We start from the raw sequence: 19,540 nt of genomic DNA, 5'->3' as shown, positions 1-19,540 counted from the left end.
TTAGATTGCATCTTTTTAAGCAGAATTGATATTTAAAATCTGCCCCAGCCACTGCTACTTTATTACAATAGTACCCTACTGGTCCAGGGACAATAATTTAAATAAATAATAATTTAAAGATCGATTTGAAAATAATATAATAATGTTGTGTAGTCTATAATACTATAGACACAGCCAGTTTTACTCATTGAAATATTTATTAGTGATGAAATAATTACTTTATAATTGTATTGGAGTCTTACACACATGCTATACAGTTAATCTGAATCGTGCATTAATTTGAGTGGTGGCAGCTATTATGGGAGTGGCTTGATGGAGCGCAGGATATGCAGAAACGATCTTGACTCGTAAGAAACCTCTGTTACGTAACGAATCTGCTTCAAAGATAAAATTAAATGAATTGCTAATTACAGCTTTGAAATAAAAATGTAAAACCTGTACAAATACTATAATTCATGAATATAAATAATTGGGAATCATGTAAAAAAAATTACAAATAAATTAAAAACAGTGCACATTTCATGCATCTATTATAACATTTATGTAGTTTTATTCGCTTGGCTGATTCCTTATACAGGTCCAGAAATTTGTCAACTTTTTCATCAGGTGTCTTTTTTTTTAATTATATGATCTCTTGCCGCCAGCCAATCGCTGCATTGCTGATTGTGGTTTTGAGTAATCGATACATCTGCCCTTTTCAGAGGAACACGAGAACACACAGTAATCTTAAACCAACTTAATCCAGCTATTTTAATCAAATCCGCAAATTCGTTTGAAGAACCAAATTAGCCAGAGATCAGTTATCAGGATTAGAAGATCCGGTGTCTTTCAAATAATCTCAGATGTATTAAGCAACGTACGAAGAACGAGCCCAATGTTGAAATGTCTGTTTTTGTTTTGGTCTTTGTGATTCCGCCCACTGCCAATTTACCCAATAGTATTTTGACACCCCAGGTTGCCACTTGGCAGAAAACACAGCATATTGCAGCCATGGAAGCCAGCAAACCTTAAAATTGTATCCATCTAAAAAGCTCTATGACCACAGGCATATTAAAAAGGAAATAAATCAACACATCAATTTACAGTGTAAGGCTCGTCGACTTTCATTGTCAGTTGTGCTCGTTCCAATCCCATGTAAACTTTTCGTCTGAGGAGGAGAGAGTGGTAGAAACGTCTCCCTCCATTATTTTAAATTTGGACTGTAGTGCCCATTTCATCCCCTAGCTGTTAATATTACGTACAGTACCTACAAGTCACACTCCTATAGTAATCCTCCATATTTCTTGACTCTGTTAGGTCGATCTAATTAGAGCTGATTTAGTACAGTAAAATAATATAGGTCTGTTTTCCAGTTTCAAGCAGTAAATGTCTTTTGTCATGTTTGAATGAGCTTCAGACCCGACAGAGAGACTATCCTCACATGTGCAGACGTGCTTATACACATTTAAAGACTGCTGTCATAGCTCAGAGATGAGAGATCTGCTCTGCTGATCACATACCTCTTATTCCAAGCACACGAGTGCTCTTCCTGCTGCTTGTGGTACTGAGATGAACTTCAGCGCTGCGGTTCGGTACTGCCTCATGAGAATAACAACAAAGGCTTAAATTCCAGCAGCTAAACTCCTGATAGTGGCACCTTTTCAACTGCACCTTTTAACTACATATAAGCATATGACTCCTCTGGAGCTTTTCCTTCAGAGGAAAGGTACTGGATTAGGATACTAAATAAAGGTATGGAATGGGGCATAGCTGGCAGGAAGATAGAAAAGAACTTCAGCCACTATTAGAGTGAAAGGGCGTACAGATATTGGAGAAAGGGTAGATATTAAATTATTAAGTTGACAGATCTCTCTTCCTGTCTTTTACAGAGCATGACCGCCCTGACCCCTTTCTTAACATCTCTTCATTCCTTGAAGATTAGATGCTGTAGTGATGTATCTTCTGTATCTGAAATGTGTACATACAAAAAAACACCCACATAGCATTGAATCTCTGACTGGCGGTTCATTCAAGATAAGCGCCACCTGCTGGAGATCATGAACTTGTAAATAAAGTAATCTTAAAGCCTCCTTTAGTCCCATCGTTGCTCGACTGTTTATTTAAACACTGAAAAAGAAAATTGTCCTAACTTACACACCCTTTCAAGTCTTTTCTTTTGACTACAATAATATAAATTTTGAAGATGTTCATAATTAATATTATATTCTGACCCTTCTCAATCAATACAATTTTGTGTGAAAAAACACACTAAAATGTAAGTTGTTTTATTTACTGTTAGGCTTGCCATATATATTTATCATATCTGCATATTCAAACTTGGCAGAGAAAATATGAACTTATAAGAAAAAGAGCAGCCTGAACATTTTTCTAAATGTGTAATTTTGAGTTCTAAAAACTAATTCCTATAGGTTTGTAACAACCTGAGAGTAAGTGATAATTTCATTTTTCTTCAGAAATATTTTTTCCAAATATATAATATAAATATATTTATATTTTTATACAGTTATTACAAGAGCATAAAGGCTTCTACTGTATAAGGAATAGTTCGTCCAAAAGTTCTGTCATCATATAGTCACAGTCATGTTGCATGTCATGAAACGCCTAAAGAAAAAAAGAATTGCATAGGAATGGAACGGCATGTCATGAAAGCAAGTAAATGACAGAATATTCTTTTTTTGGTGTGACCTTTCATTTTAAGTGTTGCACAATAGCACATTATGATTGTTTACGTATCTTGAAGCTTGCAGGGTTGGGTTCTTGTCTAGATCTTAAACCTCTAGGCCACACTTCCTCCTAAAATTCTGCACACATTACATACTATGTTAAGGAGATGTAAGCTACACTAGCGGTGGTTTACATTAATAATTTACACTAATCACATGATCATTCAGTAGAACAAGATTTAATACAAAATTCCAGTTGGTTTCTGTCTTCCCATCAGATGAAGTACTGATATAGAGATGTGGGCAGCAGTTGATCAATTCTGACAGTCAATCAGTTCCGTGTAGCATCTAATTTGTGGATGAAACACCTCCAGGAAACCATGCTGAGCCTTCCCATGAGGGAAACCCCTCCCAGAACCCCTGCCAATATGACGACCTGGCAGCAGGATGCTGCCCTCTACTGTGCAGAACAGAAACCAGAGAGAATAAGAGATGCTCGTAGACTTTAATGAGCTCCCATCAGACAAAAGCAAAAACACCTCAAACAGCTTCGCTTGTAATTATGCATCCTCCTCTTAACATCATCAAAGGCTTAATCACCTGGAAATGCGTTTGTGTGTCAGGAAAGAGCAGGATGTTTTACTAATTAAGATGAGCAATGCAGTCATGCCTGCTGGCCTCTCCCTTTCTTCTATTGTTGAAGGAAGAGTTGAGCATTTCCCCTCCATCAGATAGATGAATACTAAGATGCATGAGTGTGAGAAATGCATTCCTGTTGTGATTATGTAAAGAAGCTGGGGGGAGATAGAAGGCTGTGGAGCTGTAATGGACGCCTAGTGCAATGACACAACTGAGCCATCCCCATCCCTCTCCATATTATGTGCAGTTTCAGCCTACTGTTAGTGTCTGCAGAGGACAAACACCACAGCTCGGGTTTCAGGCTTCATCACTTCTCCCATATTACACTCCCAACCTTTATCTATGATGCCTTTTCCACTGTTGTATGGCTGAACTCTGTGCTCTATGAAATGGCTGAACGTTTCTATTATAATCTTATTAAATATACTTTTATACTTTGTGTAAACTGTTGCTTTGTCCAGTAGACAGTATTGTCATTGGGGTGTAACACTTTATTTTACAGTGTCCTTGTTACTCATAACACATACTCACTACAGTAATAATGGAAATTATGCATAATGTGCAACTTACCCTATAGTAAGTATTTGTTGTTAAAGGGATAGTTCACCCAACAATGGAAATTCTGTCATTAATTACTCACCCTCATGTCGTTCCAAACCCGTAAAAAACTTTGTTCATCTTTGGAACACAAATTGAGATATTTTTAATCTTCCATTTTTATGGAAGAGCAGTGATAAGAGGGAAAAAATGCCATCGAAACTTCTCTTAAGTCAGTTCCCTTCAGAAATATATTCATATAAACACCCACCGCAATATTTATAATTTTCATCCAATAAACGGTGAGCTTGCTCTGCCTGTACAATATTTTCTTTGTTCGCGTCTGTTAATTTTAGTCCTTGCTTGCAAGAGATAAACCTATGAACTTTTATTTTGGCGGAAACTGTAGTTGAGATTTATTTTGGCCAAAAACTCCTCCAAAGAGGTTTACAAACGAGTCTCATTTCAAATCTAGCGAAATACTGTCAGCATTTGCCCATTAAAATGTTGAAAATTATGCTGATATGAAAACAAAGCGTAACTGGTGCCCGTTGCGTTCTCAGATGCGCGCTAAACTCACAGCACATTCAAAAACAGACTTGCTGTGAAAGGAGCCGCTCTGAGACGTGGAAAACACCGGATCACGAGCTAATCGTGTGTGCAAAGTGCGCGCTTGGCTTTGAAACACACAGCGCACACAGGCTTGATGAAGAGAGAAAGCCATATTACGTTTAGTTCGTTTGACGGACACTTTGCAAAAGACCTTTCATGTTATAATGAAGAGTATAAATATATTTTCGGTTTATTACGAAACCGCCACAGTCTAGTTAATGAATGGGAAACACTGAAATCCGAGAGCTTTCTGACCCTGCATAGACAGTAACGCAACTGACACATTCAAGGCCCAGAAACGCAGTAAGGACATCATTAAAATAGCCCATGTGACATCAGTGGTTCAACCTTAATTTTACGAAGCTACGAGAATATTTTTGTTATAACTTCATAACCATAGATGTCACATTTTAACTATTTTAACAATGTCCTTACTACCTTTCTGGAGCTGTGGTATAACACTCAGAAATAAAAAGCAAGCAAGCAACCAACAAAATATAGTGTCATTGCTGGTGAGGAAAAAGGCATTCTAGTTTTGGGGCTTCGTGTCAATCACAGTGTAGACGGCTATGTTGATTTGGGATAGTGTTCTAGTTAGATGGGATGTCAGACTGAGTAGATGAGATGTCAGGCTGAGTGTGGTTAGGGTCCTCTGCGGTGGAGCTGATGCATGGAAGCTTGTTAAAAGTTGATCAATATTTTAAGTGGCTTATTTTATGCACTGGTAGGCGTGCACTGTTGAAGACTGATGAGTCTATTAGCAAGCTGAGTTTTGTGTAATTGCTGTGTGGAAAATGAGCATATGATACAGCATGATGACTGGGGAGAGATTTCATTAATTTTTAGCTTGGCTTTTGTTTTCAGGATTGCTATGCATTTCCATTATTAGTGCACGGAGCGTAACATTCTGCACTGTTATTTAGTTTGTTTACACTTCAGAAGACATTATACTAGTTTAGTCAAATTTAAGTGGCTTTGTGTAATTAAATTCTATTGTTTATCATTGTGTAAAATTGCAAATTTACTACAATGCACAATCACAGGAATGCCCACAGTTCATTTCCTTTTTGTTGTTGTCCTTTCATACTAAAAACTACTGTGGTATAACTATACAGTGATGCATCAGATGGTAACATTGTGATATTCGTTTATTAAATTTGGAAATTGTATTGTAAAGAAATAAATTATTGGTGTTATTGTTGTGTATATTTTATCTGTACCATTTGGTGTTTTCATCCTGAACTCTCTTGGCTCCACATGAACCGCGAGGGAAATCTTGTTTTGTTGAGTGTTGGTCCCTCATGAGACACTGGTGTCTTTTAAAAGCACCTTGAAGACACTGATAAATTGTGAGCAGTGCTTGCTTTAGACAGTAAAGGGTGACCAGGGTGATCTGCTAACAGTTTGATAGGTCTGAATGACTGTGCACATGGAATCTCATTGGTCGCCCGCTGTTCTTCACTCAAAACACACATTGAGATTCAGTGGTTACCTTCAATGGCAGATTTTGATTGAAGATTGGAAGCAGCTGCCAAAACTAAATATTTAATTTCATATGAATATGAATAAATTTTAGTGAAAAATATTCAGTTATGAATATGTGTAAAGGAAGATACCTCAATTATTATTAGGGATATACTGTGTGTAAATTTTGGCCAGTACAATTAACTGATAATTATTTAAATTGAAATTTGTTTGTTTATTTATTTATTAGCTTTTTTTTTTTTTTTTTTTTTAAATATATTTGTGAAGCTGATTTTGAAATGGATACTATATTCTATATGCAGGTTTTGCATCTTACTTTGATTTGAGCTGTGTAAGAGTCTCTGTGATTGTCTCCACTGTCAATTTCTGCAGTTCCCAGAATATAAATCAAACCTAAGAAATAATACATGATCAGCTCAAAAGTGGAATTTTTAAGCCATTCTCTCTCATAGACAAGTGGTTCTCTTCTCACAGTTGCAGATTTTTCTGATGTTATTCAAAATATATAAGGTTATTAATATATTTATACTAGTATTACTATATTTATACTATGTTTTTTTGTTTTTATGATATTTTTTTTCTCTCTACTGGTGTATGTTACTTAGACTCTCTTTGCACTATTTTCATTGGAAGCAGCTGAGCTGCATATTCTTTGGCAATATAAATGTACAATTATTTGTCATGCCAGTAAAGTACATTGAAACTGAAAACTGGGGGATTTTATGGTGCAGAATTCTCTTGACATCTCACTACCGGTGGTGAAGTTATTGTGTTGAGTGTGTGTGTGTGTGTGTGTGTATGCATGTACATAAAGCAGAACACTGCTGCTGAAACTGGTTGCTTTGTTTTCTCCTCTTGCTCCATTATTCAGGCTTTTTCATCCTGCTTCTGTTTTCTGTCGCCTAAATCAACAGGTGGCTGAAGGGCCTGTTGGGAACCTTTACAGATCTTTAGATGCCTTAGATTTATTGGCTGAAGCGTCTCTCTCTTACTCTCTGAAAATACTCAAACTTTGCTCTCTAACTACTTTTCCCACCAGCTACTTGCATTAAATTTGAAGATGGATGTATGAATTTGCATAATCTTCTTATGTTCTTCATGTACTTTCGAATTGCAGACAGTTCTCCCTACAATTAAACTTTGATCATCATGATTATAGGAGTATTTTAAACTAGAAAATGCATTCTGCAGTTATAATGCCATGTTTAATACAATCTAAGGTCAGATGAACTCAATTTATTTCTAAATGTCAGGCGTAACATGGCATAATGAGATGTTTGAGATACTTTAAATAAATGTATACAAGTATGACCCAAACAATGTTTTGGTTTTGTCTGCCATGACATATTCAAGATCTATATGCATATACAGTACGTCATCATAGTTCAACATTATTTAAAGGGCTAATCTGTTTCTGTTATCATTTTCATATCATCATTCTTCAGTGGAACATAAAAGAAGATTTTGAGAATGTTGGTAACCATACAGTGAGAGTCAAAACAGTCAACTGTTTAGTTAGCAACATAGTACCACAAGAGTCTTAAAGGTTTCGAACAACATGAGATTAAGTAGATGATGATAGAATTTTCATTTTTGGGTGAATTATCTATCCCTTTAAAGCTGTAGAAATTCTATAAGAGTATTTTAAGTGTACAGTAGAATTATTGTATTAACTGTAGAATTTTAGGGTCTATGCAAATAAAAGATACAATGCATGTTTGTAGATGTAAACATGATCATGTCCTCTCTCCTGCAGAGCGCACCATGGCCAGACATGAGGTGCGAGAGGTGGAGCAGAGACAGACACGGGACAGCCTGCGGGACTCTCCGGCATTGCCTGAGATTGAGGATCTGATTATAATCTATAACCGCGTGCCCAAGACTGCCAGCACCTCCTTTACCAACATTGCATATGACCTGTGTGGAAAGAACCGCTTCCATGTTCTCCACATCAACACCACCAAGAATAATCCGGTCATGTCTCTGCAGGACCAGGTAATATGTCCATTACATTACATTCAATTTATAATACATTAATGTATGAGATTATTTAACATTATAGTCCAATTATGTGCACAGAGTTCTTAAAGGGATAGTTCACCCAAAAATGAAAATTCTGTCATTAATTACTCGCCCTCATGTCGTTCCACACCTGTAAGTTCGTTCATCTTCAGAGCACAAAAATGAAGATATTTTTAATGAAATCTGAGAGCTTTCCGACCCTCTATAGACAGTAAAGGTCCTACCACAGTCAAGACACGGAAAGGTAGTAAGGACATCATTAAAATAGTCCATGTGACTTCAGTGGTTCAACCTTAATTTTTTGAAGCTACGAGAATAATTTTTGTGCACAAAGAAAATTGCAACGACTTCATTTAAAAATAATGAATTTATTCAACAGTTCTTCTCCCCGGAGTTACCGTCTTCCGTCTATTATCGAGAGTACCATGATGCATGCTTGTGGTGCTGCTGATGTAGAACATGCATGCGCTGTGCCTTGTTTACAAGCAGAGGAATGCACACATGCATCGTGATACTCTCGTTAATGGCACCTACGGTGACACGGAGGAGAAGAATTGTTAAATAAAGTCTTTATTTTTGTATTCTTTGCACACAAAAGGTTTTCTCGTAGCTTCATAACATTACAATTGAACCACTGTCACATGGACCATTTTAACAACTACCTTTCTGGGCCTTGACCGTGGTAGGACCCTTGCTGTCTATGGAGGGTCAGAAAGCTGTCGGATCTTAATTTGTGTTCCGAAGATGAATGAAGGTATTACAGGTTTGGAATGACATGAGGGTGAGTAAATAATGACAGAATTTTCATTTTTGGGTGAACTATCCCTTTAAGCTTTGCAAGTTCACTCATATGTGTCATCAAAAGAGATTAAGGTCATTTTCACACTGGTTGATTTTGAGCACTCCAAATGGTCCAAGTGTCAATATAACTGTATCTGAACACCTTAGATGAACTCAGACCACCCTAAAAGGAGCCAATATCCTTTTGCAAGTTTTTGTTCATTTAAACCGTATTATATGTGAAACCACTTTAAATGCCATTGAAATATAGCAGTTTATTAGCCACAATGGAAATAGATTCTTAGGGGTAATGCATTGTGGGATGCAATTATCTAATCAAAAGTACTGTAAAACAGTAATACTTTGAAATATTATTACAATTTAAAATAACTGTTGTCTATTTTAATATATTTTTAAGTAATTTAATCCTATGATTGCAAAGCTGAATTTTCAGCAGCCATTACTCAAGTTTTCAGTGTCACATGATCCTTCAGAAATCATTCTATTATGCTTATATGTGCTCAATAAACATTTATTATTGAAGTTGAAAATGGTTGTTGCTTAATACCTTTGGAAACTGATGCATTGGTTTCAACATTTTATGATGAATACATAATCTTTGGAAAAAAACACAATTTGAAATACATTTGAAACACACTCAACTTATGCAGTTCGGACCAAGTGCAGAGGTGTAGTGTGCTTGTACTGCTGACATTGTGATTGGTCTTTTGCCCAATTCTCACTCTGACAGTCCAGGTGATGTTAAACGCAGCGGCCCTGTGTTTCTGTCGCACACTGCCTCTAACAAGCAGCCTCGTCTCTGGCTCCACCTCCATAATTCATAACCTACTGTCAATATCCACACTGCCGATGTGCCTTTGTGTGACAAGCAGCACTGAACAAGCTGAACCGATAGATAAAAAAAAAAGAACAAGGGGGAAAAGAATGAAGCGCAGATCTTGTTGACAGCAGCAAAGAAAGACAATTCTCTATTCATCATATGTATTGTTATATGTCAGCTCACAGAAATCAATCTTTAACGAGTTTTATTTGCAGAGCTGAAGGTGTTCCTTAAAAAAAAAAAAAAAAAGCATTCCCGCATCATTTTGACCTCACACGTGTCAGCATTATTCAACACGGCGTGAGGCTTTGTTGGTCTGCGATCATGAGCGTATGTTTACATTTGTATTCACGTCATTGTCATCCGCAAAATAATATGCCTCTGAGCAGGGGGAGGGAGAAGGTGTTATTTGTGGGTGATTTTTGCAGAGGTAATATCCAGTCTAGCTTTCAACAAAGCCTTTCGACGGTGCAGATGGTACAACCTTTCCCTCCCAGCGGAGTACAGCTGTGGGACTATGGGGAGGATGTTTGGAGAAAACATTGCTGAAATGTGTTTGCATTAAGTAGTCACTTGGCTGGTTTGTTTAGCAGCCCGTGACAGATGCAGTGCGTCTGTACGAGATTGTTATTTGAGATTTGGATATCGCTGATGCTTGAATGATGGGGGCATATCACACATGCAGTAAAATAAATTTAGAGGTTTATAAACTGTGTACAGGGACAAATCAAATGTGTTATCTTGTGCTTACAGATGAGGTTTGTAAGGAATGTGACATCCTGGCGAGAAATGAAACCAGGTTTCTACCACGGCCATGTCGCCTATCTGGACTTCACCAAGTGAGTTTTGCTGTATTAATATAAAACCATCATAACAATCACTGGAAGCAATTGCACTACACTTCACTGTAGTTAATCTGGTTATATGTGTACTTAAGGCACACAAGACCTTATCTAGCAGTACATTTATTGTTGTCTGTTCCTGACAAATGGGACATCCATCAGCCAGCTACTTAATTCACTGATGTGAGAAGATACATGTAAGTGCTGCACTCTAGTGGTTGAAAGTGGAACATGTTTTTTATTATTATTTCTTTTTTTTTTTTCTCTGTGGATTTGAAGTCTGCTTTTTGGGTCAACAACATGATCATCATAATCATTTTTGCACAAATTTGTGGAGCTTGTACGCTGCTGTTATTAAAGCAAAAGGAACACATCACATTGAAATTCTGAAATTTGTATTAAATTTTTAACTCTTCACAGATTGTTGTGGTGTTAAAATAATTGTAACAAAGAAAATGTGTATTAAAACAATTTATTAGAAAAATGTAGAGAAAATGTGCTATTCCCTGCACCTAAAATACATAATTGCAGAAAAATATATATGCTTGTATTGAACATTTAATGGAGCAACAGATTTTGCGTGAAAAAAAGAAAAGTCGTTTATTTTGTTTAAAAATCGTATAAATGTATGAGGTTACCCCACACACGGGGTAAAAGGCACTCGATATCGACACAAATACTTCAGCTAAAATAACATTTTTTTTAAAATAATGTCTAAGTTAATACTTGTTAAAACAATCACTTTAGCAAAGTTTGTACTATTTTCTGCTTATTTTGAAAACTAAAATAATTCATTTTTGTTCAGTAAATATACTGTCATTAAAATATGTAAATATAGGAAATATATTTTAAAATACAGAAACAAAAGCATTTTAAAAAGTAAATATTCTGAAAGCATTGAAGGAGATTCCATAATAATTGAATATAGATTTACAGTAGTAGCAACAAATGATATTTTATTATATGATATAATTAATACCATGTTTTTAAATATGATGGTTGCATTCTAATATGGACACCCAACATAATATGATATTTACCATCTGAATCTAACCATGTCATATCAACAATGGAAAAGTCAGCCATCTATTAATTATCATGTTAATTACTGTGCACCTTTAGCCCCAACAGCAGGGATGCTTTTTACCCCAAATACCATACTTTTACATATTCTTTCGTTACATAAAACTGTTGCTTTAATTATCTTAAACAAAACTGAAAATCGTTTAGAATACCTTTGTCTCAAAATATATATTCATTACTTTTAGCGATTCTCATTTGCTACTTAAATCTACAACATTTTTTAAAACATAAAATATTAGCTCAAGTAAGAACTGAATCAACTTTGCGCTGCTGCCCACGATTGCGTTAAGGATCAGACAAATATTCAATTGCATCTTGAAAAGCAGATGTTTTGGAAAGTGCTAAGCCATGTTTTTGTGCCATCTAGTGGTCTAGAGTTGAAAAATATCAAGGGCGCCTTTAGCCCAGTTGTACCCAGTGGCGGTTCTACATTGAATTACTCTGGGGGTCAAAATCCACCGTCGGGCCAGAAGCTCCGCTGTGCTTCACTAAAACCCGCCCTTTACACGCCTCTCTGGAAAACGTCACGCAACCCCATCATTTCATCAACAAAGAGAAGTTATCAGAAAACTAATCAGAAATAAGTCACTGGAAATATAGCGCGATCACAAAACGAACATGATAAAAGCGGCTGTTTGTTTTCATGTTTTGTTAATATTTAAATCCAAAAGCATCGATGTTTTACAATAGCCTATTAAGTGATACATTGATCATAATGAATTAATTTATCAGGATTGAAAATTAGTCACACAGAAATAAAGCAATGTGAACCACTATTTCACAAAAGAAAGAGGACAAATAGGCCTATACCCTACTTATTCAGTAGAGTCTGTTTCTGTTTATTTGTAGTCACAGTATAGGCTACATCACGTTAAGTAAGAATGATCATTTATATATTTTTCCATCAAAAATACGACCTGAGTAGCAGAGGGAGCTCCCGAACAAAAACCATTATATATTTTTATGACACACACAGAGCTAGTCTCCAGACGAGACTTATGACAGATAAAATATATTACTAAATAAATACACGATTGTTATAGAGAATGAGAAGCTGACGTCTGATTCTTCAAGCGGTGGTATTTACCATGTTTAGTATGGTAATGTTAATGGCTAGCATGCATAGTCTTTTGCATCTCTTATAAATATTTCTGCCTTGTATGGTGATCATAATCCACATCAGATCAAGTTATTTCAAACACTGGCTGCTGTCTGAAAGTGAGTCAAAATAAAATCAAATCTCTTTATCATAATCAAAACAGAGTTTTGAGCTAAAATTGTTTTAAAAGTCTTTAATGCTGGTGTTATAGCTGTTAACTTTATGAAATGATCTGCAGCGCTGACGCTCTCAAGTCGCGGAGAAACTCCACCTTTGTTCATAACCACTCCTCTAGCCCCAGTTGGGCCAGATTTTCGTCGGGCCAGAAAACCCCGGCCGTTGGCCCTGAGGAAGCACCGACGAGGCACGATCAAGCCCCGGAAGTGACAGTGGAAACGCAACTGGCCCTGGCACACACTAGCACGCCCGCTTTTGGCCCGACAGTGGACACACGGCTATTGTCCGCTCCATTTGGGAGAGGTGAACTGTCCCCCGCGGCCGCGCACCCCTCCCCTTGCCACTTCTCACACAGCTTCTGTGCACGGTACCTTCTCAGCAAGCAGGGGCGCCAATTTGCCAATTCCCCACACAGTTATATGATAGATGATTTTTATTTTTATTTTTTTATTTTCAAGTGCTTGTGCCGCCCCCCACGTGTCATGAAAAAATGCTGCCCGGTTCGCCCATGCCTAAAACCGCCACTGGTTGTACCCTATAATAATAATAGAATAGAACAGAACATGATATAACATTATAATATATAATATAATATACTATATTTTCCTAAATAGGTTTGGAGTCAAGGGGAAGCCGGTTTACATCAACATTGTACGGGACCCCATCGAGAGGTTGGTGTCTTATTACTATTTTCTCCGATTTGGAGATGATTATCGGCCAGGTCTCAGACGGAGAAAGCAGGGGGACAAAAAGGTATTATCTTTTGAAACAATTCATTCTAAGGAACTATTAATTTTCTCACCGTGTGGATGCTAAGATGCAATATGTGCAACTGCGTTTCAGACCTTTGATGAGTGTGTGTCATCAGGAGGTTCTGATTGCGCTCCTGAGAAGCTTTGGTTACAGATCCCGTTCTTCTGTGGCCATTACTCCGAGTGCTGGTGGGTAACATGATCAGCCTGTTACTCTGTTTGTCACTAAATGCTCTTTCGCATTAGACAGATTGATTGATTTACTCTTTGCTGATTTGTTCTCGAAACTATGTAGGAGCTGGAAATGATCTTGTGTGTCTGTTTGTGCAGGAATGTTGGCAGTAGGTGGGCTCTCGAACAGGCCAAGTATAATTTGGTGAATGAGTATCTGCTCGTGGGAGTGACTGAGGAGTTGGAGGATTTTATCATGATGCTCGAGGCAGCGCTGCCACGCTTCTTCAGAGGAGCGACTGAGCTCTACCGCACAGGTACTTTGTCAATATTTAAGAATTAAAGGAATAGTTCAACAACAACAACAAAAAAAGAAAATTCTGCTCTCTACTTGCCTTCATCGTTCCAAACCCAAGCTTCTTTTTTTCCCCACGTGTAACACAAAAGCTAAATACAATAGCTTTGTGTGAGAAACAGCCTTGAGGTCAAATTCATGGCACATTTATGACAGCCCATGGAAGAAGTACATTAACAATGTGTGTTTTGTAGATTCTTAATCGGTTCTTTTCAATTCATTGGTCGAAATGAAATCATTTAGAAAATCTTTCGAATATTTTTGTTCATGAACCAGACTGATATAATTCAATAATTCAGTTGCAGCTACTGGATTTGGTCTGTTTGTCACACAAAGGTATTGTATAGGTTCAGAAGAAGTCACATGGACTTACTTTATGATATACTTATGGTTCTTTTGCATCTTTTATGAAGCTTGAAAGCTCCAGTCCCCTATTCATTGTAACTGCATGGAAAATAATGATTAGAACATTATTAAAAACCATAATTCTCCTTTTGTGTTCAGTGGAAGAAAGATATTCATAAGGGCCCAATACTGTAAGTGTTGCTTCCTCCATGTTAGAATTGATTGTATTTAAGCAGTGGAAAACTGAATTTTCAGCAGCCATTATTTTTTTCTGTTGGCTGTTGTTAGTATTGTGGCCATTTTTGGTCTTCAATGTCACATGATCTTTCAGAAATAATTGAAACATTATCAATTTGTAACATAAATGTCTATTCATTAAACTTAATAACAAAAAACAACAACAGCGACTTATTGCTCTTTTATTGTACTAACAATGAAAAGCTTCCTGTTTTAGTCTGGAAATGAAAACAGAAATATGAAATTGCTATTTTTTTAAAGCAAAATCACTTCAAAACATCAAATGTGACCCTGGACCACAAAACCAGTCTTAAGTCGCTGAGATATATTTGTAGCAATAGCCAAAAATACATTGTATGGGTCAAAATGATTGATTTTTCCTTTATGCCAAGTAAAGATCCATGAATATTCCATGAAGATATTTTGTAAATTTCCTGCTGTAAATACATCAAAACGTAATTTTTGATTAGTAATATGCATTGCTAAGAACTTCATTTGGACGACTTTAAAGGCGATTTTCTCAGTATTTAGATTTTTTTTTACACCCTCAGATTGCAGATTTTCAAATAGTTGCATTTTCAGCCAAATATTGTCCTATCCTAACAAACCATGCGTCAATGGAAAGCTTATTTATTCAGCTTTCAGATGATGTATAAATCTTCGAAAAATTTACCCTTATGACTGGTTTTGTGGTCCAGGGTCACAAATTTTTGAACTCCTATTTAGCCAATTCATTTAAAACTCAGTTTATTAGCTTTGGAAAAATCCCCTAATGTGTTTCAGTCTTATTCAGGTATTCAGCATTGAATAATTTTTCAATTACACACACCAGTGAAACCTCCTGAGTGATTGCATTTTATTTTGTCTTTGACTTGAACTGCAGGCAAGAAGTCTCACCTGAGGAAAACGAGCGAGAAGAAACCTCCCACTAAAGAGTCCATCTCAAAGCTGCAGCAGTCCAATATATGGAAGATGGAGAACGAGTTCTACGAGTTTGCGCTGGAACAGTTTCAGTTTGTGCGCGCTCACAGCGTCAGGGAAAAAGACGGAGAGCTTTACCTGCTGGCTCAGAACTTCTTTTATGAGAAAATCTATCCGAAAGTAAACTAGAGTTGACATTAGCATGGTCCAAGTGTCGTTTGGCCTGTTCATGTACTGTTCTGTCACATTCACTGGAAAGAGAAGAAAAGGACTTCTACATTGTGGACACAAACACCTGAAAGTCCTAGACTAGAAGCCGAAGGTTGAGAATGTGTTTGAGAGACTTCACACAGTGCTGACCGTGATGCTCCTAGTCTAGCCAGTTTGAGCCCGGTATCTTTTTATGGACTTAAACAGCAGCGAAAACACTTTTCACATTTTCACATAATTCATCATGCCTTCCAAAAGAAAGTGACAGAACCTCTTTGGCCATCAGTCACTGTTGTGAAAAATCAATTTTGAACAGGGTCAAAAGGGTACTGCTTTTTGTACCAGACGTTTGGTACATTATAGCACCTCCTTATTTTACTACTAACTGTGGTTTTGTGAATTCTTAACACTTTCTTGCATTGTGTATATTCATTTTTAATAGAATGCCATGAACAGTGTTTACAGACTTTAGTAAAAGGTATTGTAGCCAGAGTTTAGAATGTGGTAAAACAGATTTCATATCTGTACAAATTGTATTTACATGTATATTTTATGTAATTGGACCAAATGGTTGTAAGAAATTCAAAGTTGTAGAGTTTAAAACTAGTTATTTAGAAAGACATCTCTTTGTGGACCCCACTGGTGCTTGCTTTTTTTCTTTTCTATTCCTCTCTCTTTTTTTCCCTCATTGCATCTCCTGAAGACTCTAAAATAATGAAACAGAAACTGACCTCTAAGACGAACTTTCATCTTTCATTGTTCCAGTACAGAGACTGTTTTGGACAGGTTAAAGACCATTAGATCTGGCCTCCGTGTTCCTGTTTCTATACATGCTACTGTGTGAGGCCTTATTTGTCCAGAACAGGTTCCTTGAACGATAACTGCAAGTATCATCTTGTAGCGCAGTATTGGCTTAAGGTAACTTGATCTCAACAGACTACTACCCTCTCATATGTCGTAATATTGCATTTTACCAGAAGAAAAAAAAAAAGAAAGTGGCTCAAACCGACATTAGTTACACTCAATAGTGCCTTCATGAATCATTCACTCCACCCTGGTTTCAGCAGTTGTTCAGATCATTTAAATAATATCTGTGTATTAAATTGTTTTTAAAACTGCCAGTTTTCCTTTTATATTTGCATTGTTTTTTTTTTTTTTGTATAAATTCTCAAAGCATTTCAAATAAACTTTACTGTCTGTGAGACCATGTTTTTTTTCCAGTATTCTTAGTTTTTCTTCAAACTGGGCTTTGGGGATATGCTTAAAGTTGTGTACATTTTGAGAGGAGAGTTTTTTTTAGGACTGTCAAAGTTGACTTGTTAAATGAAGACATAAATTAAATATGTATTTTTTTTTTCACTTATTAATTTATCAGTGATCATATTAGTTGATCATATATAGTACAAAAGCATATAGTGCTATGCTCACCAAGGCTGCATTTGTTTGTTCATAAATACACAGACCAGTAATATTATGACACTCATTTACTGTTACTTGTGCATCTTAATGCATCCCTCTCGAGCAAAAGTATAGATTTAAAAAATAAATAAATAAAAAACAACCAACTGATCTTACTGATCCCAAATTGTTACTACGCAGTTTTTATTAATCTTCCATTATCAAGCCCCGCCCTACATTATTTATTTTCTTGTCAAATAATATATTTCACTCAGAAATGTGTCACATTACAGAAAATGGTTTACAGCAGAGGTGTACAACCTTGGAAGGTCACTATCCAGCAGATTTTTAGCTCCAATCCTAATCAAACACACCTAAATGAGTTAATCAAATGCTTCAAGATTACGAAAAACTTCTTGGCAAGCGTGTTTTTGGTAAGGGTCATTTCTTATCAGTTGTTCTGTCTCAGTTTTAGTTTCACCATTAAACAAGGGTGGTGTCATGGTGACTAGGAAAAATAAAATCTCATTCTAAAGTGGGACGAGAGAGAGTGAGAGCGTTCAATGTGATCAGTGGACAACAAAACATCTGCGTTCATCTCCACAGACAGACAGACATTATACAGGCCAAAACCAGACATGTCACATGACCAGGAGAGAACGTCTGCTTCACAAAAGAGAACTCAATTAACTTTTTTTTTTTTTAGCTGCAGGCGTAACAAAGCATTGTTTCATTAGGCAGATGCATACAAGCTGATAATTACTCCTCAATTAAAAAGAGCCTGTACCATGTATTGATTTGCAAGGGAGAAGGTTAATTAGGAGCACTGAAGTTCTCTGTGTTCTGTTGATGTAGCGTTGCTATCATTTGTTTGTTTCCATGCCAGTGAGTATCCTAGTACGAAACATGATTTTATCGTTATTGATTATTTAGAATACTTTTAAGTTTAATGACAGTATCTCTTGAAGGATCACTGAGGGGTAAATTATCATGCACAGGAGATATAACAGTCTGGGAGCTTAAAATTATTGCATGTTTTCAAACGTGACCAGATGGGTCTTTCTAAGTATTTAAATGGCCTTTGTGTCCCCTACATCAAATAAATAAATAAATGTTATTAATGTAAAATCAATAACATTAATAGTACTATTTGCAGTAAATCTTATTCTTTCTTCATGAAGATGCCTTTTCCGGCCTAGTTCCCAGTCAGTTTTATCTAACTTGCCTTTGCTGTGTTAGCAAATACAACGTAAAAATATATTAAGGAAGATCAAATATTAGATTTATTTCCATGTCTGTGTGTATTATAGGCTATTGGAAACTTTACTTTGATAGTCCACTTTAGACATTCTACTAACTATTTGTGTCAAGTTACTTATAATTAGTAGAATGTTAGTATCAAAGTGTAACATATATTTTGCCCTTGTTTTTATATTGTGCTAGGTTTTGACAAACACTTTGTCCTTGTATTCAGATTATGCATCAACCCTGATGCCATTCTGCTTAATTTATTTTGAATTAAGAATGACAAAGACTGTGCAGCTTTAAGACACACACATACATATGACATACCCACAAGTTGCTATGTTGTGGCCATGACAAAGGTAAGTGAACAGAACATGCCCTGTCCCAGGCACCATTCTTTGTAATAACAATATTATCATGATATTTCAAAAAGCAAATTCTTCCAGGGAAAGTTATTAAGCACTATCAACCTTTCCTGAGGTATAATTACAGCCCAAACTATTTTAAAATATATCAATTTAACTTGACACAGTGCAATTTATAAACTCTTCAATTAAATAATTCAGTTGTTTCAAAGAATGTTTAAAATCTTACCATATTTACCAATATGAAACTGGAAAAGACATCATTATATATAATGATCCAGATACAGTGCCGTGAAAAGGTTTTTGCCCCCTTGCTGTTTTTTATTTTTTGCATATTTGTCACACATAAAAGATTCAGATCAAACCAATTTTAATATTACACAAAGATAACCCGAGTAAATACAAAATTCAGTTTTGAAATTATGATTTCATTTATTAAGGGAAAAAAGCTGTCCAAACCTGCCTGGCCCTACATGAAAAAGTAATTGCCCCTAAATCTAATAACTGGTTGTGCCACTCTTTGCAGCAACAACTGCAATCTAGCATTTGCGATAACATTTGAGGGTTTTCAAGCATGAAAGGACTGTTTAAGGTCATGCCACAGCATCTCAATCGGATTTAAGTCCGGACTTTGATTTGGCCACTCCAAAACCTTAATTTTGTTTTTCTTGAGCCTTTCAGAGGTGGACTTGCTGGTGTGTTTGGGATCACTGTCCTGCTGCATAACCCAAGTGCACTTGAACTTGAGGTCACAAACTGAT

General features: G+C 36.4%; 1 protein-coding gene across 3 annotated transcripts in view; it reads left to right on the top strand.

Annotated features, from left to right (window-relative positions):
- The window catches only part of hs2st1b (heparan sulfate 2-O-sulfotransferase 1b), a 76,340-nt gene extending 59,367 nt beyond the window's left edge, over positions 1-16,973 (top strand). For 2 of the 3 annotated variants that reach the window (XM_058779124.1, XM_058779126.1), the window contains exons 2-7: positions 7,693-7,931; positions 10,333-10,418; positions 13,395-13,533; positions 13,624-13,721; positions 13,863-14,020; positions 15,524-16,973. In XM_058779124.1, the coding sequence (XP_058635107.1) occupies positions 7,693-7,931; positions 10,333-10,418; positions 13,395-13,533; positions 13,624-13,721; positions 13,863-14,020; positions 15,524-15,750 (947 nt within the window). In that variant the 3' untranslated portion in view covers positions 15,751-16,973. Of the gene's footprint in view, positions 1-7,692; positions 7,932-10,332; positions 10,419-13,394; positions 13,534-13,623; positions 13,722-13,862; positions 14,021-14,562; positions 14,595-15,523 lie in introns of all 3 variants that reach the window. The other variant, XM_058779127.1, reaches the window with a different exon arrangement.
- The last annotated feature ends 2,567 nt before the right edge of the window (positions 16,974-19,540 follow it).

Source organism: Onychostoma macrolepis, chromosome 06, assembly GCF_012432095.1.
Source record: "Onychostoma macrolepis isolate SWU-2019 chromosome 06, ASM1243209v1, whole genome shotgun sequence".
Lineage (NCBI taxonomy): Eukaryota > Metazoa > Chordata > Actinopteri > Cypriniformes > Cyprinidae > Onychostoma > Onychostoma macrolepis.
The sequence above is the reverse complement of the archived record's forward strand: the minus strand, read 5'-3'. Positions and strand labels throughout refer to the sequence as shown.